Genomic DNA, 24,755 nt, shown 5'->3' on the forward strand with positions numbered 1-24,755 from the left:
CTGGAAAAAAAATTCAATATACCCTCTAGACTGTTTTATATTTAGAATTTTTGACGATAAAAGAAAAATTTAAACAATACGAAGCAATATAAATGGTACTTTTTTATTTTAATTTGAACAATTATAGCTTTAATTAAAATTTAAAAACAAAAAATAAGCTAAAATTATTATTTTTATTCAAAGTTTAATTTTTTTGATGTAGTATATACAAACATCTTAAACAACAAGAAGGCAAATATCATATAAACAATACAGTATATAATGGCCCTCCATATGACAACCTTAACTATAAAAAATTTCAGAAAAAGGGGTGAAGATCCATCGTATAAAGCATGACCGCCATTTGTTTTATTCGATATAATTTTTATTACATAAGAAATCATTGCTTTTTATATAAATCGGTGTACCTAAAAATTTCTATGAAGATAGATGTTAGTCGGCTAATAGTAGAATGCCGAAAACTTATACAGCCGAAACCGGCTGCAAAGACGGAATTTGAATTTACGATTTTTTTTTATCATCAAATCTCATTAAATCGAATATGAAACAGTTACATTTGTAAAAAATTCGAGATAATTTGAAAACTAAATCCGATAACCTGACATGGAACAGACTACATGCTGCATGATTCGCAGATTTTACTTACGAAAATAAAAAAAATTACTAATTGTTTCGCTAAATAAGTGCAATCACTCTTCGATCAAACTTCTCCAATCCCCACAAACTCACAGCATTCCATTCAATCACCACTTGATAATTTCTTCATAAAAAAAGACAACAAACCTTTCACAGAGAAAGGACAACAAACTTTTCATAAAAAAATGACAAAATAAAACATCAGACAAACAATAAAAAATATATACAATTAATATAGCTCATAATTAATTTCATTTTGTTGTTGAAAATTCTTCAATCTATCTTCGCTTATTGGTAACTGAATTGCGCTTCGTTGATAAAAAATGAAAAAGAATCGCTAGTATCTTAATTTCATTAGATCTGATCTAATCGAAATTAAGAGTAGTTTTTTTTCATCGTTAGAGATGAAATTGTTTTTTGCGATGCAAGCGACTTGGATCTCTAAAACAGTTAGAGCCACCATCTTACGACGGATTTCACCAAATATCGGTATGTTTTGCGTCAATATCGATGATGTCTTTAATGTTCAAGAGAAGAGATATGTCACAGAAGATGTGATTAAGTACTTTAACGATGAAGTTATAGCTGCTAGCTGTAGCAGTCGTGCGATTAAAGTTAATATTATCATGGCAAGCGAAGCTAATCTAATTCCCTTTATTTTAAAGGTTGTAATGGATGCCTTCAACAACAACTCTTTGCTTTGTAATATTATCAGTTTGATAGCAAATGACTACTTTAGCTTAATTGAGATGCATAAATGTTGTTTTAATAGAAAATCTCATGTGGTAGCATATGACTATTTTAGTTTATCTAATTGGTTGGGGCATGTCCTTCCGATTATCAAATTCTATGTATTGGCTGATCAATCAGCTTTTGATTAATAGAAATTTTTATCTCAAAAAAAAAATGAAAAAGAATCGCTATTTATTATATTTTATAAAATTAAAATAATATAAATAAAGGGATGACTACCGTCAACAAAGAAAATCAAACCATTGACGACAGCCGGAGAAAAATAAAAAAAAACTCTTGGCGGTTAGGATTTCTTTAAAGAGAAAAAAAAAGGTTTTTAGTTTCATTAAAAAGTTAATTTACGATCTTAATATACTTAGAGAGGCGTTAGTCATCAAGATTAGACCCTCACTAGGTTTTATTTGTGTGCTTATGTTCCGATGATATATTCCAATTTAGTTAATAATTTTTTAGTATATTTTGATTAATTACAAAACCATTCTTCTTTTCACAAGTATCAACTTTTATTAAAAAAATTAGCGACCGACATGTAAGGCCGTTGGGAATTCCCAATAAATAGACATAATCGCCGGTATTTACCGATGTAATTAGATATATACATATATATATATATATATATATATATATATATATATATATATATATATATATATATGTCGTTAATTCTTGACGCACTTAACGCTCATTTGGTACTTACCAACGATATTTAATTTTGGTCTGGAATTACCAATAAATATTTAATTTCGTCGATAATTATAACCCTTACATTTTTTGGAGCAAGCATGCCATATGTATCGCTAAAATTGTCAGTAAAATTAGATGCTAAATTGACGCCTTATTTGCCGACTAGATTCGTCGACAGCTGTATATATTCAATTTTTTATATGTCGGGATTCCGTCATAAAATTAACATTTAGTAAAACAATTTATAGTCCATCAGAAAATATCGTTGTGAATAAATATAAGAAAATTACAATTATATTGAGTAATCATTATTTTTTTTCTAAATAATACATAGATGAATTTTCAGTTAAATTATTAGAGAGCATTTTATTTTATGTGGTGGTCCAAAAAACATTACTAGCCTTAAAAGAAGTTGCTATCTATTTGATTTTAATGCAACACTAATCTTATGATAAAAACAGGATTTAACGCGTATTCCACACTCCAATTGACAGCAGAAAGTCAAGAATCTTTAGTCTAATTCAATCTTTGATTATCATTTTAAACGATTGCATTTACCTTTTCTCAACGCAGTTTAGTGGATGTTTCTATCAAGATTCAAGACCTTTCTTGGTTTTTATTTTTAATGCAGTACTAATCTTTCAACTAATCCTTTATACTAAGTAAATTAATCAAATCCAAAAAGTTAAAGCGTATTAACAAACTCTACCTAAAAGTAATTACAACTACCAACTGCCCTTTAGTTCTAATAATAAACATGTATAGCCACTATACCATACGATATAAACAGATGACTACAACTGAAATGACTATAACTGAAGTAATATAAAAAATATATTTAATTATTATTATTTTGATAAATAGATATATTAAATTTTTGTTCATTTTAATTTAAAATTTTAGACCGTAAACAAAAAAGTCGTAAAAATAATTATTTTTAAATCATTAAGCCTAGAGAAAATATTTTTTCAGTTTTTTAATTTTTTTATATTTTTAGTAAATTACGCTATAATTCGATTTATAAAAATTTAGTCACAAAAAATACCAAATATTTTCGCGTTTTCTCAGTTATATCCATTCTTTAGAAACGGGCTCATTTAACCCGTTTTAATATATTTAGTACCTTTTATAGACATTTTTTTTAAATCAAACCGATTTTTTGCTAACAGAGCATCTACCTACCTTCCATGTCAACAAAAAAATCGAGTTAAGTTGACATGGTAGCATCCTTTTAAACAAATCAAATCATATGATTAATCACATAATTCCAACGAAAATCAAATTCAATTTTGAATTAAATTAATTAATTAATATTATTATAAATTGTGCATATATTTAAAAATAATTATATTTCCTAACTAATCTTGATTAACACTAACTAAAACTATAATTAATTTAATTAAACAAAATCTTTATTTATTTATTTTATAATTAATTTTAAATTTTATTAAAAACTATAAAATTAAATTAAGTAAACCTAAATTTAAATAACACTTACATCTTTCCACCTCCGCCGCCGCCGCCGCCGCTAGCCCAGACGAGGGGGGGGGGGGGGGGGGGGAGATAAAACATAAAAAATGTGATTTTTTGAGCAAATTATTTTAACGCCCCTCACGTTTGTCATAATTCACATTTTGGTACTTCTTATTTGAAAATCAAACGATTTGGTACATCAGTTTTGATTTTATAAACTATAAGGCCCTTCTGTTAAACATAGATACTAAATCGTGAACAAAATAAAATGTGATGTACCAAATCGTTTGAAAATGAGGTATCTAATCGTTTGAAAGTAAATTTTAAATTATTAACAGAACTAACAAAAGAGCCTTATCGTTTACAAAATCAAAACTGAGATAGCAAATTGTTTGATTTTCAAATAAGAGGTATAAAACTGTGAATTATAATAAATATGAGGAGTCTTAAATTTATTTGCTCTTTTTTTTTAAAATCGAGAAATCACCCTTTACTGACCTATACGGTTAGAACGAAAGTGAAAGAGTTTGGCGGTGGGAGGAGAGTATAGTGTTAGATTTGGAATGAAAATGAAATGAAATTGGCATTTTAATTTTCTACTCAAATGAAATGGATCACATAATCTAATTAATTAGTGTGCAATTTAAAATAGAATGGTTATCTTAGTTAGCAAAATTTGTTGGTAGGATAATATCTCTACACTCTCTAAACTAAAACATCAAAACACTCTCTCTTAAGTCACCTTCACAAACTTGTCACTATCTCAAGATTTCCCAAACAACAAAAACACCAAAATTAAATCAAAAAACTCCAATAAACTATAATTTGGATTTTGCATGAAACAGTCCACGTGCCCTAACCCCTTTCTTCTCTAATTTTCTCTTTCGTTCCTTAAAACCCAAGAAAAATACTACTAACAAACAAATCGAAACGGCCACTCTCTCTATCGTTTTTATACCCAATTACCAGACAAACGAAACCTCACAAATTCAATTCAAATTGCCAAAAAATTAATAAAAAACCCAATAAAATGATCTTTACAGAAAACCCAACAAAAATAATTTATTTTGAATTGAATATATAAAATAAAGAGCTTTGCACTGTGTTGTTATAAAGCCCCATCACCCGTATCAAAGCTATTTTGGACTCTGCACCGACTGGGTTGATTCTACTCTGATGTGGGGGTGTCTCTCTATTTCATGCTATACATATGTACATTCAGGGTTTAAGGCTCGTTATCGGGTACTTAATCTTTGCTCCATTTCTCTGTTTTGATGTTTGATGAGTTGTTTTCTATGTGTTTTTGAGTTATCTGAACTGGGTTATCTTAGATTTCGGAGTTAGTGATTGTATAGTTACAATAAACCAAAATCTATTGGGAAAAACCCTAGTTTTCTTTCTCTTTTTTCATTTGCTTGATTGGATACCCATTAATGGCATTTGATCAGAACTACATTCCAAAAGATCTTAGACCAATTAATGTAGCTAGAACTCTACCCGAAGAGCCCCGCATTGCGGCCATGGTTCCCGCTGCTACTGGTGCTCCTTCTTCTGCTACAACAACAGCAGCAACATGTAGAAACCCTGAATTTTATTCCAGTCCCGATGGTTCGATATCTCTTTATTACCCAGCGAATGTGCCTGATGCTACAGGTTTTGTAGGTTTAGCATATGGTAGTCCTGCCCCTGGGGTTGTCCCGTGGGCCCCACGGTTGACTGTGCCGGTTGGGAGTGTAAATGTGGGTGCTGTGAATACCCAAGGTGTTGGATTTGGTTATAGCCCCAGTTTTGCCAATAGGGTTGTTAGTAATGCCATTGATCACTCTGCTAATGATATGGTAGTTGGGGTGGGTGGTTCTCCCCATTTGAGCAATAGGGTTAATGCTCATGTCAGTAATGAGTCAACAGGTTTGCCATTTAGTTACAATCCTAGTTTGGGGAGCCGTGGTAGTGGAAATGGGGTTGATCATGGGAGTGAAGACGGTGGGGATGACTCCGCGCCAGGGAAGAAGGTTAAGTTTTTGTGTAGTTTTGGGGGGAAGATTTTTCCTAGACCAAGCGATGGTATGTTGAGATATGTTGGCGGACAAACAAGGATTATTAGCGTGAGGAGAGATGCGAGTTTCAATGAGTTAGCGCAGAAGATGGAGGATACTTACGGACAACCTGTGGTTATCAAATATCAGCTTCCTGACGAGGATCTTGATGCACTCATATCGGTTTCATGTCCAGATGATCTTGATAATATGATGGACGAGTATGAGAAGTTAATTAGGAAGGATCGTTCAGCTAAGTTGAGGATTTTTTTATTTTCGCTTATGGAGCTTGATGGAGCTGGCTCGGTGCAATTAGGGGATTTACATGACAGTGGACAAAGATATGTTGACGCTGTAAACGGGTTTGGTGACAGTGTTGGATGTGCTATTGCTAGGAAGGATAGTCTGGCTAGTGCAACTTCAACTCAGAACTCCGAGTTTAGTGGGACTGAGGCTGTTGATAGCTCAGGTCCTGGTCAAGTGGATGTGAATGGCGCACCGGTAACCACCATGTTTTCTCCTAGTGGGAACCCAACAACTCCTCATGACAATAACCCAAAATTTGTGCCAGTGGAATCTAATCCTCAAGTTTATGCCGATTCATCTGCAGCATCTATGGGCATTCCCATTGTCAAATCTGGTCCTCCCCAAATTTTGTCCTCTCAACCTGAGGTTGAATTTGAGAGGTCTGCACCAGTTAGTGTGCCACAACACCAATTGGGGTTTGATTTCCAGCAAGCTGTGGTTGGTGTTTCACAACCTGCACCCCAGTTACAGACTTATGTGGATTCTCGTCAGGAAATCGCAAATCACGCTGATTACATGCATATGCCTGCCCATTTAAGATTTCACAATGGTCAATTGATGGGCTCTGCCGGATCTGTTTTCACCCAACAGCAGATTCATGACAGTAATGGTGGTGTTACTTCTCGTCCATTTATTCCTGCAGTGCAGATGACAATGACACCTGCATCTTCTCATGTTGCTATGCGGCCAGCTGTGTTTCAGCAATTTGTACAACCCCAACAAAATCACATGGAACGTTATTCTGATGAAAATACTTTTGGAACTAGGATTGTCCAGCTTCCTGTTGATCCAAGTTACAGTACTTATCAGGCACAGCTTCCACATGCAATCATTGGTGGAGGCTATGGGTGGCGTCCAGTTCCGCAGACAGAGCAGGTTATCTACTCAGATGGATCAGTACCTCACCAACAGGTAGTTTTTCCCGAGAAAGTTCAGAGACCGGATGACTGTTTTATGTGTCAGAAAGCATTGCCTCATGCTCATTCAGATCCTGTCGTACAGGACCAAAGAGACAGTGGTGTTAGTCCCTCACCTATTTCAAACACAACTCGTCATAGCCTCCCTTTAGGAGAGACTATGAATTCTCAGTATGTCAACTGTGGTATGGTAGGTGGAGGTCTGGCAGATGGCATTCCAGAGCAGGGTACTGGGGCGAGATCCACTGCGTTTAGCCATGTTGATCATCAAGTTGGTTTGCAGCAGTCGGAGGCGGTTGTTTTTTCTCAAAATCCCGAGTCCCTTCATGAAAGTGAGAGGATGAAAGCACATTTAGTTGACAATTCCAATCAATTTAAGATTGCAGTTACCCATGGTATGGTAGGTGTGATAGGATATACTGGTGCAATTCCTCAGTCTCACCTCGCAGATACTGTCCAGCAGCATTTTGTGCCAACGGAGAACCATCTTAACGAGGAAGCTTTGCACAAACCTAATAGTCGTGATTTCCCTCTTTTTTCCGGTGTAAGTAAAGCTTCTGAGCTTTTGGCTCATGAATTACCAGTAGACTATCCTGGTAAACTGCCTCGTGTTTGTTCCAAAGAAGATGTTGAGGACTCCCGGGTATCCAGTGAACAATTAAGGCCAATTGATGGGCTCATGGAAACTCTCCAGATATGCCCACCAGAGAGTGTTGCTAATTACGAGCAGAATAAGTCTCCTGATTATCAATTGAGAAAGGAAGAGATCTTGGATCACAGAACCCAGCCGATAGCCGGGATGGATGTCCTTCTGGATACCACCTATAACAAACCTCAAGTGGTCGTCGACTCAAGTCATGCTAACGAAGTACTGCCTACCTCCATAGAAGATTCTTATGTGTTTAATTCTCAACCAATGAATTCATATGTGGTTACACAACCGCCTATTTCAGGCAACCAAGGACCGTATCCACAATCAAAGATTGGAATTCATCTCTTAGACTCTGACGAGTTAACTTATGGAAACCCTGGAATCTCTGCTTTCGAGCCAGCCTATGCTCTTGATAGGAATTACCCTGTTGAATGGAGAAATGATGTACAGTTACAACCAAAAGTTGGTCCTACGGAAATGGAAGCTGCATTATATGTGCCATCCAGCAGAGTTGAAGATGTTCAGGATTCCTCAAATTCACTATTCAGCAACCAGGACCCTTGGAATTTAAGGCATGATACTCATCTTCCTCCTCCTAGACCTAACAAAATTCTGACAAAAAAAGAAGCTTTTGATAATAAGGATCGTTTCAGCGAGAACCATTCAAGCAATGCTGGCGAACTAATGACAGAAGGGTTGATGGGGGATTCATCTTCAAAGCCACTGATTAATGCAAAGAATGATTTTCATACAGAGCAAGATCAGCCATCCAAAGGTCAGAAAGTGTTTATATGTCATATTTTATGTGTGTGTATCTTTGTATATATGGATAAGTGGAACTTATTGTGTATTTTTGCATATCTGGATCGGAATCATCAGTGCTTTGACAATTTTATGTTTATTGGTTACGTTTAAAGGCTCTGTGGAGGAACGTATCAAGCAAGAGCTTCGTGCTGTAGCTGAGGATGTAGCTGCTTCAGTCTTCTCATCAGCTACTACTAATTCTGACTCAATGGCTCATCAAAGAAATGAATTAATTTATGGATCAAGTCAAGACAAGGAAGTTCCACACAAAGATGTAGAAATGCAGCACAAAGCCAAGTTTGAGGTGCTCAGTCATATTTTTTTATGTCTCTTTGTTTTCTTAATCATTTTTTTTAATCTGGAAAACTAACAGGCCTTTTCCATCTTTTCTTGTACTTGATTATCTCAGGATATGAAGAATAAACGGCCAGAAAAGCTAAATTTTGGATTTATGGTATCAGAAGGCATTGGTCGCTTGCAGGTTGAAAAAAAAATAGTTCTTTGTTTAATTTTGTGTTGTGTTTTTGTGGCTATCTATGTCAAAGAGTTTTTTCTTTTGGCAGATCATAAAGACTGATGACCTTGAAGAACTGCAAGAATTGGGTTCTGGCACCTTTGGCACTGTATATCACGGAAAGTGGAGGGGTACTGATGTTGCAATTAAACGGATCAATGATAGGTGTTTTGCTGGGAAACCTTCTGAACAGGATCGCATGGTTTGTGTTATTTACGTTCCAGCTTTTTACAGATTTTTTTTTTAAATCTGTCTCTTCATCATTTACTTTTTCCTGGGATTGTTAGATTCCATCTTAAAACCAATTGGTGTTAAGGGGAGGTGCCCAACCAATATTTAAACACATGTCCATTCACATACACAACCAATGTGGGATACTCCCACTTCAACTTGTTAATGCTATGTTGCTTTGGTATTAAATTTACTTTGTTTGCTGGTATTATCATAATTTCAGATAGAAGATTTCTGGAATGAAGCAATTAAGCTTGCTGATTTGCACCATCCAAATGTGGTAGCTTTTTATGGTGTTGTGCTTGATGGTCCTGGAGGCTCTGTAGCAACAGTGACTGAATACATGGTTAACGGTTCTTTAAGAAATGCTTTGCAGAAGAATGAAAGGTTTTTCTTCCTTTTGCTCTCTTTCTTGTCTTTTTGTGTCATTTTCCTGCAATTTTCCGTTTGCTTCATATACAGAATGACATAAAGATTGCTATCAGGAGCCTTGACAAGCGTAAGCGACTGCTTATTGCCATGGATGTAGCCTTTGGAATGGAGTACTTGCATGGGAAGAACATCGTACACTTTGATTTGAAGAGTGATAATTTACTTGTCAACCTTCGAGATCCTCACCGCCCAATATGCAAGGTCAGTTAATAGATATAAATAAGTGCGAGTTTAGTGGCTGACAAGCCTGGCTTATTAAAATTTTATGATTTGTTGAAATTTGCTCCTCTTTGGTGCTCTGCTCTATCTCATTTACTGTATAAATTGGACCACTAGAAATTATTGAATGCTGTAAAACTACCTTTGACGCTTAATGCTACACTGACAAGAATAGAGGGATAACTATTTAGACTATTGCTGGTTCTTTAAAATTTAGTGTTTACTTAGAATGATTTAAGAATATCCATAGAATTAAATTATGGGGATTTTCTGTGTAATTTCGACTCATTTAAGCTTCAAGCTAAGATTTAATATTATCTTAATTATGAAAGAGAAGTCGATGATGGGATAATCTCGAACTGAAGATTGGATGTCAACATACTCTTATATCTTGCTTTGCAGTTGCCTTCGCTTGAAGTTTATAAAATTAACCCAAACGTTTTTAGAAGTGTCGTTGAAAGGATTGAGCAACTATGCCGGTGTGGCATCGCGGCATCTGTACACATGGGCGCTTATGTTGCAGCTTGCTGACAAATTTATTGCTAGTTAAATTGGAGATAGCTTTATCTTCAAAGTAGCACTATTAATCAAGTGGGTATTTTTAAGGCTTCCAGGTGATATAAAAGGAATTGAAGGACTAAATCAGTCTGAGTATTTTGTATCTTGAATAATATCATTGTTAACTTGTTGCATGTGTTCTGCACATTCTCGTATGTGAGTTTTGTATTTGCATTATTATTTCAGAATTTCAAGGAAGTTGCGCTTTTATCTCTAGGTAGATATTGTCACTCACACATACTGCCTTCGGAAATTTTTGTGAGTTGGCATAGCCTTCCAGCAATTAACTGTCCTTTTTCTGAACAAATGATGTATATTTACCGTATTCTATTTACATGGGTACAACTGCTGGTTGAACATTTGAACCTGAAATAGCTTATGGTAGCTGTATTAGCAGCAACAGCAGAATATATAATCTAGCAACCAGTTCAGTTCTCAGTTCTGCTTTTGCTTCAGGTTGGTGATTTGGGTCTGTCGAAGGTGAAATGTCACACACTTATATCAGGTGGTGTTCGCGGAACTCTTCCATGGATGGCACCAGAGCTTCTTAACGGTAGCAGTAGCCTTGTCTCCGAGAAGGTTTGTGCATATGTTTTCTCTTTTAATAATGCCGACAAGTTAAAAAAAAATTGCATCTTCTCACTTGGCTAGTTGAATTTTGCGTGTCCTGTTGAATATAGGTCGATGTGTTTTCATTTGGTATTGTGCTGTGGGAACTCCTAACTGGGGAAGAACCTTACGCAGACTTACATTATGGGGCTATTATAGGTAATTTCAATGTTTTTACAGTGAATATTATAGTTCTCATTTGATGCCAAAAAACATGTCTCAGCTGACCGAAAATGATATTCAGGTGGAATCGTGAGCAATACATTGCGGCCAGCAGTGCCCGAATTTTGTGACCTGGAATGGAAATCATTGATGGAAAGGTGCTGGTCATCAGAACCATCAGAGAGGCCAAACTTCACAGAAATTGCGAACGAGTTACGTTCAATGGCAGCAAAAATTCCTCCCAAGACGCAGCAACAGCCTACAGTTCAACATTGATTCCAGGCTAGTTTTACTGTTGCTGCTTTTGTCGGAGTGTAGAAAGCTATGTAATTATGTTGCTAAACCTTTATAATACGGGAAGAGTCAGTTAACTCGTATTGTTTTTAGAAATTTATGGCTAATATTGAAAAATAGGAGTCGGTCAGTCCGTAGAATTGTGTTAAATAGATAGGTTTTTTACCTTTTCTTTTTTAATATTCTTTCAATGTGTTATGTTGCGATAAAGATGCCATTTTGGCAATCTGAAACCTTCTCAATGGTGACATTTGTATTTTGGGGTTTGGTAAAGAAAAATCAACACAATTTTTTGTTTCTCTCTGTGGCTATTCTCAATTGTCTTCGTACACGGCGATGGTTTAATTAAGGTAAGAATTCTTTTATAAACGGTATCTTTATGGTATCCTAAACTCAGATCCCTCTAGATTTTAATTATCTTGTACTTTCCTGAAGAGGTGCAGGATTAAGAAATTGCATTGTTATGCATGCTGGGAATGGCACTACTAACCACTAGTTTTTGATTGTATATAGCTAGGAATATCAAATTGAATCAAAGTGATTTTTGGTTGGTAAAAATCGAACCGGACCCTGAAAATAATATATCTAGTTTATTTATTTCTAAAATTTTAGTTTAGTTTAATTTTTAATTTTGATAAACCAAAAAAATAAAACTATATCTATATAATTTATTAATTTTTAAGAATGCTATTTTATTTGTCATAAAGAATAATGCTATTTTTTTTAAAGAATATTAATATTGTTTAGGCAAAATGAATTTATCAACTAATAACTTTAGCATGTTAGTCAAATACATTAGGGAAAAGGGTCATATATGCCCTTAAGGTTGGCCTTCAGGATCAATTAAATCCTCAATGTTCGAAAATGTTCAAATATGCCCACAACATTTTAAAAAATGAACAACCAAGCCCTTAATTTTGACTACCAGGTTCCAAACGTCTCATTTATAAGTCAATCCTTCAGGGCATAGATGACCCTTTTCCCAATACATTATGATCTTTAAATTTTACTTGTTAGGTCTATTTTCTTTTTTAATATATCCACGATTTGTTTGAAACTAATGGAAATGTTGTAAATACATAGTGGGCTATATTTTATAAATATAAACATATATCACTACGTCACATCAATTCCAAAGAAGTCATGAATATATTTGACAAAAATGAATTCAAAAAAAAAATTGATAAAATTAAAAAACAATGAGTTATCTGATAATATTTCAAAATTATGATATAATTTCACCTATTTTTTTACGTATTTAAATGATTAAAATGTATGACATATCACAATCTAGTTTACGATTGATTTTAAAAGTTATCTATCAATTTTTATCGTTTATCTTTTGAAAAAATTAAAAGAAAAGGTATTTTATATTTAGGTTAAACTGAATTTTACTCTCTATTTTGATATGATTTTAAAAATCAAACGATTATATTTTCAGTATCAAATGCACACCCTTAAAGTTAATTCTAATATAAGCGTGTAGTTATAAAGGTAAGTCGTTTAAGCTACCGTGTTTTCTAATCCTTTCGCCGGCAAAAACAAGAAGCAGATGAGTGGTCAACTATGGCTGCTTCCATTTCTTCGAAATTTCCTTGTATAATTTGTCCACATTTCTTCTCCAATTTCACTCCATCTCAAGTAATGGCAAGAACCCAAGAAACCCCTTACTCGCCAATTCTACAGCATCAACAAGACTCCGATCATCTTGATGACTTCTCAACCAGTGGCTGCAACTGCTTTCATTTCTTCTCCCTCAGTTCCAACGCCAATCAACAAAGCGACAGAAGAAATTCAAGAAAGTTAAAGAGGTTTCTGAGTTAGTTGCAGGGCCTAAGTGGAAGAATTTCATTAGAAAGATTAGTTTGTGTGTCAAGAAAATGAAGAAACAAAGGAACTATAATAATCAGTTTCAGTATGATCCTCAAAGCTATGCTCTTAATTTTGATACACAAGAAGAAGATGATGAAATTCTTCCTATTTTTTCTTCTCATCATTCTGTTGGTGATCGCAAATATCAAAATGGTTTGTAAGTGATTGTTTTAAGTTCTTCATTTTCTTATTCATGATTGTTTCATTTATATATAGTGTAAAGGAAATTAGTGACTACATAATTGCCCTTTTTTTATTGGATGAAGGTGATCTATTTTTGCATTAAAGAGTTTGGATTGATAATGTTTTGAGAAAATTTCTTATCTAAATCCGGTAATATATTATATTTCATAATTGAATTTTTAATTTTAAAGCAACAGGTATATATGTTGATCATCCAACGGCCGCGCGCTGTGATAGAATGTGCATGCACAAATTATAGGGGTAGATATTGAGTTATCAAGACCCTTTTGTTTAATTTTTCAAAGCCAAAGAAGGAATGGAGCCAGAATAAAGTGGAATTTCGATGTTTAAAACGCTTTTTTATTTTGTTTTTATTCTACTTTATCAAGTTTACGATTGGATATAAGTGTTTATAATTCATCCATTAGTGAAAAACGGACAAACTAACTTTTACGTAAAAAAAAATATTTGAAGAATTCAAAGAAAAACAAAAACAAGATGAAATCTTTAATGCCATTTGCTTCAAATAAACGGACTTTCTTTTTTTAATTTTGAATACAAATGAAGGACTTGGAATAAGTATGAAAAGAGCATGTTTTTATGATGGTAAGCGAATTGCATTACCTGAACTCAAATTTACGACAAACAATTTAGTTAACTAACTGGTCGTTACTCTAAAGATACACACTTCGGGCACTACTTCGAGATCTCAATTTCATGCAACTCGACATGGAATAATATTTTTCAAAATATAATTTAACTCGATTTGATTGTTATAAATGTCATGTTCTAAGAGAATCATCCTTATGTAATGAATATGGAGCAAGTATATCATATCAATTCAATAGGAAGGTTGCAAAAGTTAAAAGTTCAAACTATTAGGCGAAACTCCGATTATAATTTTATTATTTCTACCATGACTGTAATACCATATTAATAGTAATAAACTAACTAAAAGTTCAAACTATTAGGTGAGTTTTTTTTATCATGATTTATTACCTCTAACACTGACAATATAAAAAATAGTTGCGCTTCCCTAATCTAGCTGAACTTCTATTCTATCCCAAGTCTTTGCATGCAATCGAAAACCTTACAAGTCATCTTGGAAAGCAAGTTCGGAAAAAAAAAAAAAAACAGGTAGTATGTCAGAATCACAGACAGATTATAAACCAAAAAAAATTACATCACAGATATAACATAAACCAAATACTGCAAAATTACAGGTATCTAAAATCCCAATCTCATATGTTTAAATTGTAAAATTTGACATCATATACTTCAACGTATCTTCAACCATAAATCTATCACTATCATATGTGAGCAAGTTTAATGCATCTTCAGCTGATGAGAGCAGCCTCTTTTTCTAGTATTTATCGTTTGACGAAATTGAGCATATAAATATAAAATAATGGGTTTTCTCACTGCAATCACCCCTTAAGTACTCTGTTGCTGAAGTTCGCTAGGATGGACGTCTTAAGTTGTTCCTTTTAAACAAAGTGTTGATCACTGCTTTCACCTGCATTTCTTGTTTTCCAAGTTATCATTGGCAAAAGAATCATACAGATGCCAAAACTGAAGAGGAAAAGATACACATGTATAGCGAGCTTACTTCTTGCGCTTGCTTTTCGTTGTAGATCCGGAAGGATTGCTATGCCAGTTCCTTTTTCTTTGGTTTATGAACCAGTTGTTTATCTGCTTTAACTGCAACCCTGTTTCCTGCACCAATCTTGCTTTGTCTTCCTCCTGTACCAAATTGAACCAAACAATAGTTCGAGGATCTGCTGAAAGAATATATGTTCGAACCAGATGTATATATTTGGCAAATTTATTGCATAACACTTACTGTTGGATATGGCCACTTGGAATGTGATTGCCACCATGCTTTTAGATGACAGGTGGTATCTCCTGGCAATTTTCCAGCCCTTCTCTTGCGGAGAATTTCTTCTCTAATGTCCACAATCTTCTCTTTGTAACCCTACACAGCAGAAACCTGATCATTTACTCCAAACCAGGCAATTTACTTGATTAAATATTATGCACTCTGATGAGAATGTTGCCCAGGATTAGTGTAATAAATTGGTAGTGATGTCACTTGTTTAAGTCAAGCTAAGGAGAATCAAGCTCTATATAGGTAGCACGGAAATAAAAATTGCTGAAATGAAAACACGCCGGAACAATGATTTTATAAGTATAGGTTACAAACACAGAGTTTTGAAGTTTCACAAACATTTTCGGAAATGGAAACAGAAACAAAATGCCAAAACGTAAAGACGTAAAGACTTGGGAAGTATTTGTGCAACATATCCAATAAGGGGCTTAAAAAATTTGTTGGTGAAAAGCTGGAGGAAGTCAATTTCATGACTGGATGGATGGCTAATCTGGGAATTTATCTTCCTCTAGAAGTTCTACTTTGCAGAGATTTAATTGAAATCATGCTCTAGAATGTATAGCTCCAGTTATTCAATCTGCGTTCGTAACGATAATAAGAATAATAATGGAGTGTTACCTGTTTCAGCTCATGCTTTAATTCTTTTCTAACATGCTCCATCAAAGACCTCTCACTTTCAGTGGGAACAAGAGGACCAAACCCCATACAATCTACGCCATCCAGACTTCCTTCATACAAATTGGCATCACTATCTGCCTGATCATCATCATCGTCAGACATTGTTGCACCTGTGCCTTCACCGAGTGATGCACCTGCCATGCATCATAATTAAAAAGCTTAGACTCTAATCTTACTATGACATACAGCAAAGGCAGATAGAATATATAAGAAAAAGGAAAAATTTATTGCTACTTAGTTCTTCAAGAAACTCTTCAAGTATTAATATGGTCACTGACACACAAATTGGGAAATATGGAAAAATGGTATGCTGTTAACATATTGCAATTGACAATGCACTGGAATAGCGCCATATAGGTAGTTCCATTTATGCATTACCTGCCTAAGGAAATGACAGCCAATAGTACTACAAACAAAAGGAAGTGCATGTTTCGTAAATTAGGTAATGAAGTGTCTGCTTTTTTATGCAAGGATGACCAAACTATTCTTTAAGTAGATTAGGCACATTGTCATCAAAGCTTGATTTCAGAGATCACTAATCAAAGCAAAACAAGCATCCATGAAATTAATAACTAATCTTACATATTTTTTTATCCAAAATCAAATTTCAATTACCATTTTGATAAAACATGTTTGTATCATTTCAGCAAAATATTTCAATCTTCTTGCTTCATCCCTCATTTTACTTTTCTCCCATTGACTTTCATGCCTTGGCAACTCGCATTCTCCCTCTTATTCAATACAAATTTATTGCCGTATCCTGGTGATGCACAGCGCCTTAAAACATGCTAACTATTAATCTCTCAAGAGATACTACATTGAGCTTAATAACTTCATAAAATCAAGTCTCAAGTCCTCCAACAAAGTTTTCACCTCAAAATGAATTAATGTTGAAAAAGGTTAACCAAGTATATTCAACTAAAACACCAGACAAGGTGTGGTACATTTATGGATACACACATGCAAGTTTCTAGAACTTGTAGCAAAGCAAAAGTTTAAACAGCAAGGATCAAGAACAGTGGCATAGAGGCAAAAGACATTGAATCTTCATAACGTTTTGGCAATATATGTAATTAATATCAGGAGACACAGAGAATAATACCTGTCAAGCTTTGGAGAGATTGCTCGAGCTCCCAGCAAGCCATCACTGCTTCCATTGCATGGACACGGACATGCTGTTGCAATTGGTCTTTAAAGGAACACAGTAATAGCACATAATGCGTCTGCATAGAAGGCATAGGAAAAAAAAGTAAAAAAAAAAAGATTTAGCTGAAAAGACCAAAAAATTGGAACATATAAGCATGATTTAGCAGAGAAGGAAAATGAAACAAAATGATATCATGAAATTAAATGTCTTCTATGACGCAAAGAAATCACTGAATATGAGGAAAAACATATACTATATTTTTAACGTCAAAAGAGAAGGATAAAAAGAATAAGTAGTGAACTCCACCGTCTCAGTGTTGACTTGTGAAATGTTCATGCGATTGGTAACAAATATAACTATCTGACGTTGTGCGTGCATTGATATGCAATGGCATGATAATGTCTTAACAATCAACCACATTTATTGTTGAATGTTAAAAAGTAACATTGTTATCATTATCAATGATTCATGCACTTTCATATTCATTCTTACAAAAAAAAGCAGTTAGGAGTCAGGACATTCTAAACCTAGCAAAATACTCAAGCTAAGAGACAAGAAAAAAGATCGGCTGGGCTCCACTAATGCGGTGTCTCATTCCAGTGAGGATTTGGTCTAAGTTAGCATGAGTTACTTGTCTTTTTATGACTTAAAGCAAAGTAGACTTTCCTTATTGACTCAAGTTATAATTCCTGTACTTCATCCATTTGTTACTCCATGCAACATAGAAACAAGGTTAATCTATATATCATTTGAAAAAACTACTAAAAGTTAATTGTTTCGGGGGGAAATTATATCATGAAGTTTAGTTTCAATTTATGTATTTCATACAAAAGATTAACTTAACATGCAATTTTAAGCACTTCCTGTTTCAAAAGAAGAAATGAGAAAAAAGAAAAGAACAAAATGACATTAAAAAGGAAAAGAAAAGAAAGTGTATTAGGAGGAGTGAACGAATGTTAACTGCCCCCACCGCCTCTCTTTTCTTCTATTTCTTTTACATGGGAGAAAAAGATGTTTGGAATTGGAAGCAGAATCCATTAGCTTGCAATGATGGATCTAAACCTGGAACATATTTAGAGAATTTATGCAAGTAAGCATTAAGCAAGGACTGGGAGATGTTTCATCTTAATCAATCCATTTTGATATGAAGTGAAAGGTTCTTTTCAATGGGGAAAGATGAAGAATAACTCTGCACCATTGATTCGTTTAAAGCATTATCCGTTTAATGATGCTCACATCACATGGTACTCGTAAATGATCAAATATCAAGCCAATTACTTATGCTTTAGGAACATTCTTTTGAGAAACAATGTGGTAAAGCTTCACATAAGATAAAATGTTATAAAATATAGATTCCATTCTCAATAATAATCATGACAATTGCTAACTTTAGATCATTCACACTTCAAAATTGAGGAGGAATCGATACCAAAAGGACCCAAATTGATATATTCTGGGATGGAAAGTTTTTCATTATTTGACGGCACGTAACTGCATTCTTCTATATAAAATTATATTAAAAAAGGCAGAAGATTTATGTTGAAGATTCTGAAGAAAATAAATTTATGCTCAACTGTCTTTATATAGCATGGGATGTATCTTTCCTTGTGGCCCCAAGAAACACCAAGATTTTATCAAATGTGATTATTTTATCATTTAATGGAAAAATAATTCACTTTTCCAAGTGCATTAATACCATAAATGATCCAACTTTGCAGAATCAAAGGCAAAATGCCAATAAAACACAGGTGTAAGCAGAGAAATCAATCCAAGTTGTTTGGAAGCTTAGAAGAAACTGAAGTTTATCTTTAATTTCAGAACATATTCATGCAGTTAAGTGATAAAAAAAAAGACATCAGATTCCTAAGTAACTTTTGTCAAACAAAACAGTTTAACCAATTCCTACAATAATGCCACAACTAGTAGATTCTGATTCACATCAAGAGAACTATTATTCACTAAGAAACCCTAGGCTTTCCACATCAACCATCAAATCACACTCAAAATCAAAAAGAACCTTCTTCTTCTAAAGCAATCAACATGGGAATAGCAGAGGAAGGCCTCACTCCCGTTTCAAACTTTGATTTTTAGCAGTTGTGCAAATGAAAAAAAAAATGTTAAAAAGAAAGAAAACCACACCGTATTCCCATATTACTACACTATGCATCCATGATAAGCAATAATTCATCTCAAAATTCTCAAATTTCTGAAACCTAAAACAGCAAACCAAAATCAATTCATGATCTTTGAAATTGAAGCAAGCCAACATAACAAAATCTGTTTCAAAATGAAAACCCCAGAAAACACAGCTCAAAAAATTTACTTTTTTTATCAAACTTGCTCATTAGTTATCATAAAACAGCAATTAAACGACACAACATGCACAAAAACCTCAAAACAGAAGAACAAACGATAAAACAAAGCAAAAGAAAATTATAAAAAAAGCGAGTAACTAACCATGAACTGGTCAATCTCTTTGTCATCAACAAGGTGAGCATTATTAGCAAGAACAGAATACTTAGCTACAACTTCTTGAGACTGAGCTAACTGTGTATCAATTCTAGCCAACTGGTCAACTGGTGTCGCTATTCTCAAACACGCCACGTGTGCAGCCAACAACTGTTCATACAAAGGATGCCCTAATATCTCTGCTTTACATTTAGCTCTTTCCCAATTACTATCATCTCCACCATCAAAAAGCTCTTCATGGTCAGCTCTTTCGCCTCTGTTTCTACCGCCCAAAAACTCGTCGTTTCTGATGAGTGCTGCCGCCTTGCTCAGCCACGTCGGACCGGCGGAGACAGAGGAAGAACCAGAGTGTGAAAGTGGCGGTTGAAAGGATATTTCTTGTGAAAGATGATCTTGAAAGGCCATTTTGTCTGCACAAAAAGTTCAAAAAAATAGCAAATAACTTTTCTTCTAGTGCACCATTTAAGAAACTAAAAGCGACCCAGCTGAGATAATTGAAAATTAAGAGCTTGGTAGGCGCTAGTTTTGTATTTTAATGGAGTTTTAAAGAGAAAAACTGTTCTTTTTTAGGTGTTGTTGACAATAAAGAGAGGGAGAAGAGAAATGAAGAGAGTGAAAAGAAAGGGAGAGACTTTTTGGTGGGTAATTAAAGCGTGTGATATGGCGACACGTGTTACTTTAGGGTAATTAATTACTCTAATTAAATGGTGATTAAGAAGGTAAATGCTTAGTGCTTAAACACCTTTTTGTATTCGTCTTAAGCTATCATTAACAGTGTTAATTTCGGACTTATTCAATTATTAATCAAATAAGTTAGGCTATTCCCATGCATCAACCATATTAAAGAATTAGTAATTCTTTTTAGAAGATAATATATGGAAAATTTAGGATACTTACCCAAATCATCTTTAAAATATAAGTCTCAACCTTAATTTAAGAAAAATTGGTATGGAAAGGAATTGTAATTCAAATACAAATACAAAGTGTAGATGATTAAATAATTTTAATCACTTTCCACTAAATAACAGTATGAATTCATAATGTCTTATATTTATTAAAATTAGAATTCTTTTATTCCATTTAATATTATAATTTAAAAAAATGTAAAAATTAGTATAGCAAACAAAATTATAAAATAAAAATCATATTTCCTTACCACTTTCTTAGATACCAAAAATGCCCTTAATATTTTTTAAATTGTTAAAAAACCATTTCAGTATTCACATATTTATTTATATAAACAAAATTACAATAAAATTTGATACGTGTTTCTCTTAACCAATAAATAATACTGTAATACCAAAAGCTTAAAGTTTTTTTTTTTAAAAAAAAAAGTGAAATAAGAAATTGACCATATTTTATATTTTTAATATTAATTTTAATTTTTAAAAATTTAAATACAGATTTTTAATTTTTACAATTTAAAATATAAATTATTATTATTTCACAATTTTAAATAACTAGAAATAATATTTAAAAATATATTAGTGTAGACATCGGAATATATAATACCATGTCATTGTTCATATGACGGTATCAGTATTTTTTTTATCAAAATATATTCGGTATTTATAATTATAGCAAATTAATTTATATTTTAACTTGCTAAAGTTGAAAATTTATATTAAAATTAAATACATTAAAATTTATAATTTATTTCATAATTATTCCATTTTAAAATCAAAAGGTTAGTAAGATTTTGCTAGCTATTACTTCTAAAGTATGGCTTTTTTTTAACAAAAGGTAAAATTTTTATTAATAATAACGAAAATTATATAAATGAACGGTTTTTCAACCAATTGAAAGAACTGTTCTAAGGTAATGATTAGTGCTGTAAATATAATTCATTCTGTACATTTTGGTAATCCATCAACTGTGAATGAATTTATTTACTACTCCAATTTAACTAATTGATTTGAAATCAAATCAAATCAAATATAAAATAATATTAAATATAAATTTATTTGGTCTCTTCCATTTCAAACTCAACCTCTTGCCTGAACTTGCTAGAGCCTAGAGGTGTATAGAAAAGAGTCATAAATGATGTTATCTCATATCTACCATGAATGGAAACTTATTTTTGTAATTTTTAAAGATGGAGCTTAAATCTCTTAAAATGGCATGTTTTCACCGCTCGACTAAAGTTCTAAATTTTAATAAAAACATATTTTAACACTTAACTATCACAAATAAGCTTAAATCTATTTGTAATTCCATCATTTTCCACCAATTCCCACTTTATATTTGAAAGAAAATATTTAAGTGGGTTCTATATATATTTTAAAAGGATCATCTAAAATTTTCATAAGTTTCCAAATATAAGGTAAAAAGATTCATCAAAAAATAAAAACAAAATTAAAAATCAAATCCAAAAAAAAAGTTTATTGTACATGAGTGTTATAAAAATTAAATCGGTGGTCAAACTGATGAGGCCATCGGTTCAACCGGTTTAACGACTAATTCATCCAGTAATAAATTTTTAAAAGCAACGAATTTTAGGTATTTAGCGACAGATTTCTGTCACTAGTTCTCATTGTTCGGTTCAAATTCCGGTTCAATCCCCTAGTTTTAATCCGGTCGATGTTAAAAAAAAATAAAAAAATAACAAATAAAAATAAAGTGTCTGACCTTAAATTTTTAATAATTATAATTTTTAGTGTATATTAATTTTAATATTTTTTTATTTAAGTGGTGCTCTATCTAAAATAACGGTCTGCCTTTGTCACAGCCTCCAATCCAATGGTATTTCAGTTTTTTTATATTTTAGATCGGACCATTAGCCGGTTAACAGTTTAATCGGTTCGACTGGCTGGTTCGGCTGTCTGAGCATTGGCAGGTGAGATAACTGTTTAATCGGTTCGACGGGCTGGTCTGGTTCGATTTTGAAAACAATGGTTGTGTCTGTACATTGGCAGGTGAGGTTAAAGTGTTGCCTACTTAAGCCACTTGCATAGGGGATGAGACAGCTACTATTCCATAATTCCTCTACGAGGTACGCGTGTCACTTCCTACTTTCATGGACCACTTGTAGGGACGTTATTGAAGCCTCAACCCGACGAATACACCAAATCAAAACGCGACACCTGTACATATCACCTGATATAAGGACCCATCCCAGTATTTGACTCTCTTCATTGGTCTATTTTTGTCGCGGTAGAGAGGGTGGTCCCTTCTTGATAAGGTAATGTGGGCCCCTTTTAAGCACAAAATGTTCCTTTTTTTTAATTTTTAATTTACTATACTTTGGAAAATAAGAGAAATTGAAACCTAAAGTAGTCCATGGATTATTATTTTTTTAATTGGAGTTGGAAATGGAGGGTGAGGATTCTAATTTGAACTTTTCAATTCTTGATACTTTCATTATCTGATATTTAAGTATAAAATTATCTTTCTTGCTTATTATTTTTTATATTTTAATTATAATTAGGGGGGAGAGAGCGGTTATAGGAGGAATCGATTCCACAATCTAGCAAATTACTGTTTAGTGCTCATATCATTTGAGTTATAATTTATTGATTGATTTTTTATATAATTATTTGTATTGAATTTGACTTGTTTTTAAGCTTAATTGCGTACAATTATATATCATCTATTGCTAGAATAAAGATTGAGTGAGATCAAGTAGAAATTCAAAAAAATATTAACTTATAAAAAATTAAAAGTATTATATTATTTTATTAATTGGAATTCTGAAAATAGTTAAAACTCTAAATTAATTTTTTTTGTTCTTAATTAACTTATATTTTTTTTAATAGTAGAAAGCAAAAAATATCATGTTCTCTTTTAATTCTCATTTTCTAGAAAATATATGAATTCAATAATTATTATAATTTTATTTTAATAAAAATATAGTCTTAGATAAATATTTTAAAAGTCAATATATTAATAAATATTTTTTTTACTCTAATTATATAAAAAAATGGTTCTACTCTACTGATTAATGTAAATGTTAATAATGTAATTTTTTAATAATTTAGCAAAAAATTTAAAATGAACCCTAATTTTAGTATAAAAAACTAAAAAAATATATTTAAAAGGAAACCAAAAGAATAACTTGTTCATACATTGATAAATTTAATAATTAGAATTGTATATTTTTCGTTTGGACTATAAAATAACCTTCAATATTATAAAAATGAAAAATAAAATTATACTGTCTATGCTTTTTTTGTTATTGAAAATTTTATAAAAATATTTTTTTGTTTTTTCTATTGACAAAAATATGTTTTTTACTTTTATTTATAAAAATATGTTTTTTCAAATTATCAAAAAAAATTACTACTAATTTACTAAAAGTCCACCAATGATCTATTAAAAACATATTTCTATTAAAAAAATATAAAAAATAATTTACAAGAGAAAACGATATAAAAGTATTTTTACAAACAGTTTGACCAAAAAAATATTTTTCATAAAAAGCCCAAAATGAAATTTACCAAAAAAAATTGCAGAAAATACTCCGTTTTTTTTTAAATATTTGTAAAAATATTCCGTTTTTGAAAATTCATTTTTTTACCTTTTTTCCGAAATTTTTTTTACTCTGAAAATTTGTAAAAATACTCTGTTTTTTTTAATTGTTTGAAACTGTATTATAAACGGTTTCAAAAATGTCAATTTAGAAACTTTTGAAACCGTTTGAAACTCTATTTGATATTGTTTTTTAAAAACGGATTCGAATTATTTTTTAAGAAACCGATATAAACCGTTTAAAATTCTATTAGAAACTGTTTTTGAAACGGTGTATAAAATAGTTTTAAGTTTTTTTTTAAAACAGTTTGAAACTCTATTTGAAACTGTATCCGAAAAGTTTAAAAATGGTTTCAAATTGTGTTTTTTGAAACTATTTGAAATTGCGAAGTAAAAAAATAAATATTTAAATATTTTAGGTACGTTTGCAAACTTTCAATTTATAAGTTAAGTATTGTAAATATTTTTAGTTTTTTTAGGTATTTTGCTAAACTTTCCATTTACCAATACTAAACTTAGAAATGGATCTGATGAGATGGACACCTAACCCAAGCCCGATCAGGCACATCCATGTGCTCTCCAAATTATTGGGGTTTTTGCCCCATCAACGAACATTGGATATCAATTTATTAAGTAGATGTAAGAGTTTGAAATTTGAATCTCCTTTTATGTTGAAAAATATATGTATAACCAAAAGATGAATGGATGACGATCATTGTTGATTTATGGCTTAATATATCTAAAAATATTTCACTTTTTTAATTTTTATTA

General features: G+C 32.4%; 2 protein-coding genes across 4 annotated transcripts; one reads left to right on the top strand and one right to left on the bottom strand.

Moving 5' to 3' along the window:
- The first annotated feature begins 4,372 nt into the window (after window positions 1-4,372).
- On the top strand, window positions 4,373-11,579 carry LOC126653479 (uncharacterized). Of its 2 annotated transcripts, XM_050347383.2 has the most exons (9): window positions 4,378-8,232; window positions 8,375-8,565; window positions 8,671-8,742; window positions 8,825-8,977; window positions 9,230-9,393; window positions 9,492-9,639; window positions 10,672-10,794; window positions 10,896-10,983; window positions 11,069-11,579. In XM_050347383.2, exons 1-9 carry the CDS (start codon window positions 4,980-4,982, stop codon window positions 11,260-11,262), a joined length of 4,386 nt encoding a protein of 1,461 aa, XP_050203340.1. In that variant the 5' UTR covers window positions 4,378-4,979; the 3' UTR covers window positions 11,263-11,579. The 2 variants fall into 2 exon arrangements, with proteins under 2 accessions (XP_050203348.1, XP_050203340.1); XM_050347391.2 differs by lacking the exons at window positions 10,672-10,794; window positions 10,896-10,983; window positions 11,069-11,579 and adding an exon at window positions 10,060-10,301 and having other exon boundaries at window positions 4,373-8,232.
- A 2,899-nt stretch (window positions 11,580-14,478) lies between these two features.
- On the bottom strand, window positions 14,479-20,122 carry LOC126660848 (homeobox protein knotted-1-like LET12). 2 transcript variants are annotated; one of them, XM_050354551.2, is made up of 6 exons: window positions 19,506-20,122; window positions 17,004-17,124; window positions 15,842-16,035; window positions 15,179-15,310; window positions 14,945-15,078; window positions 14,479-14,851 (listed from the first exon to the last, which is right to left on the bottom strand). In XM_050354551.2, the coding sequence occupies exons 1-6, from the start codon at window positions 19,920-19,922 to the stop codon at window positions 14,848-14,850; spliced, it is 1,002 nt and encodes a 333-aa protein (XP_050210508.1). In that variant the 5' UTR covers window positions 19,923-20,122; the 3' UTR covers window positions 14,479-14,847. The 2 variants fall into 2 exon arrangements, with proteins under 2 accessions (XP_050210508.1, XP_050210501.1); XM_050354544.1 differs by having other exon boundaries at window positions 14,479-14,859.
- Window positions 20,123-24,755: the final 4,633 nt, after the last annotated feature.

This window comes from Mercurialis annua, linkage group LG1-X (assembly GCF_937616625.2).
Source record: "Mercurialis annua linkage group LG1-X, ddMerAnnu1.2, whole genome shotgun sequence".
Classification (NCBI taxonomy): Eukaryota; Viridiplantae; Streptophyta; class Magnoliopsida; order Malpighiales; family Euphorbiaceae; genus Mercurialis; species Mercurialis annua.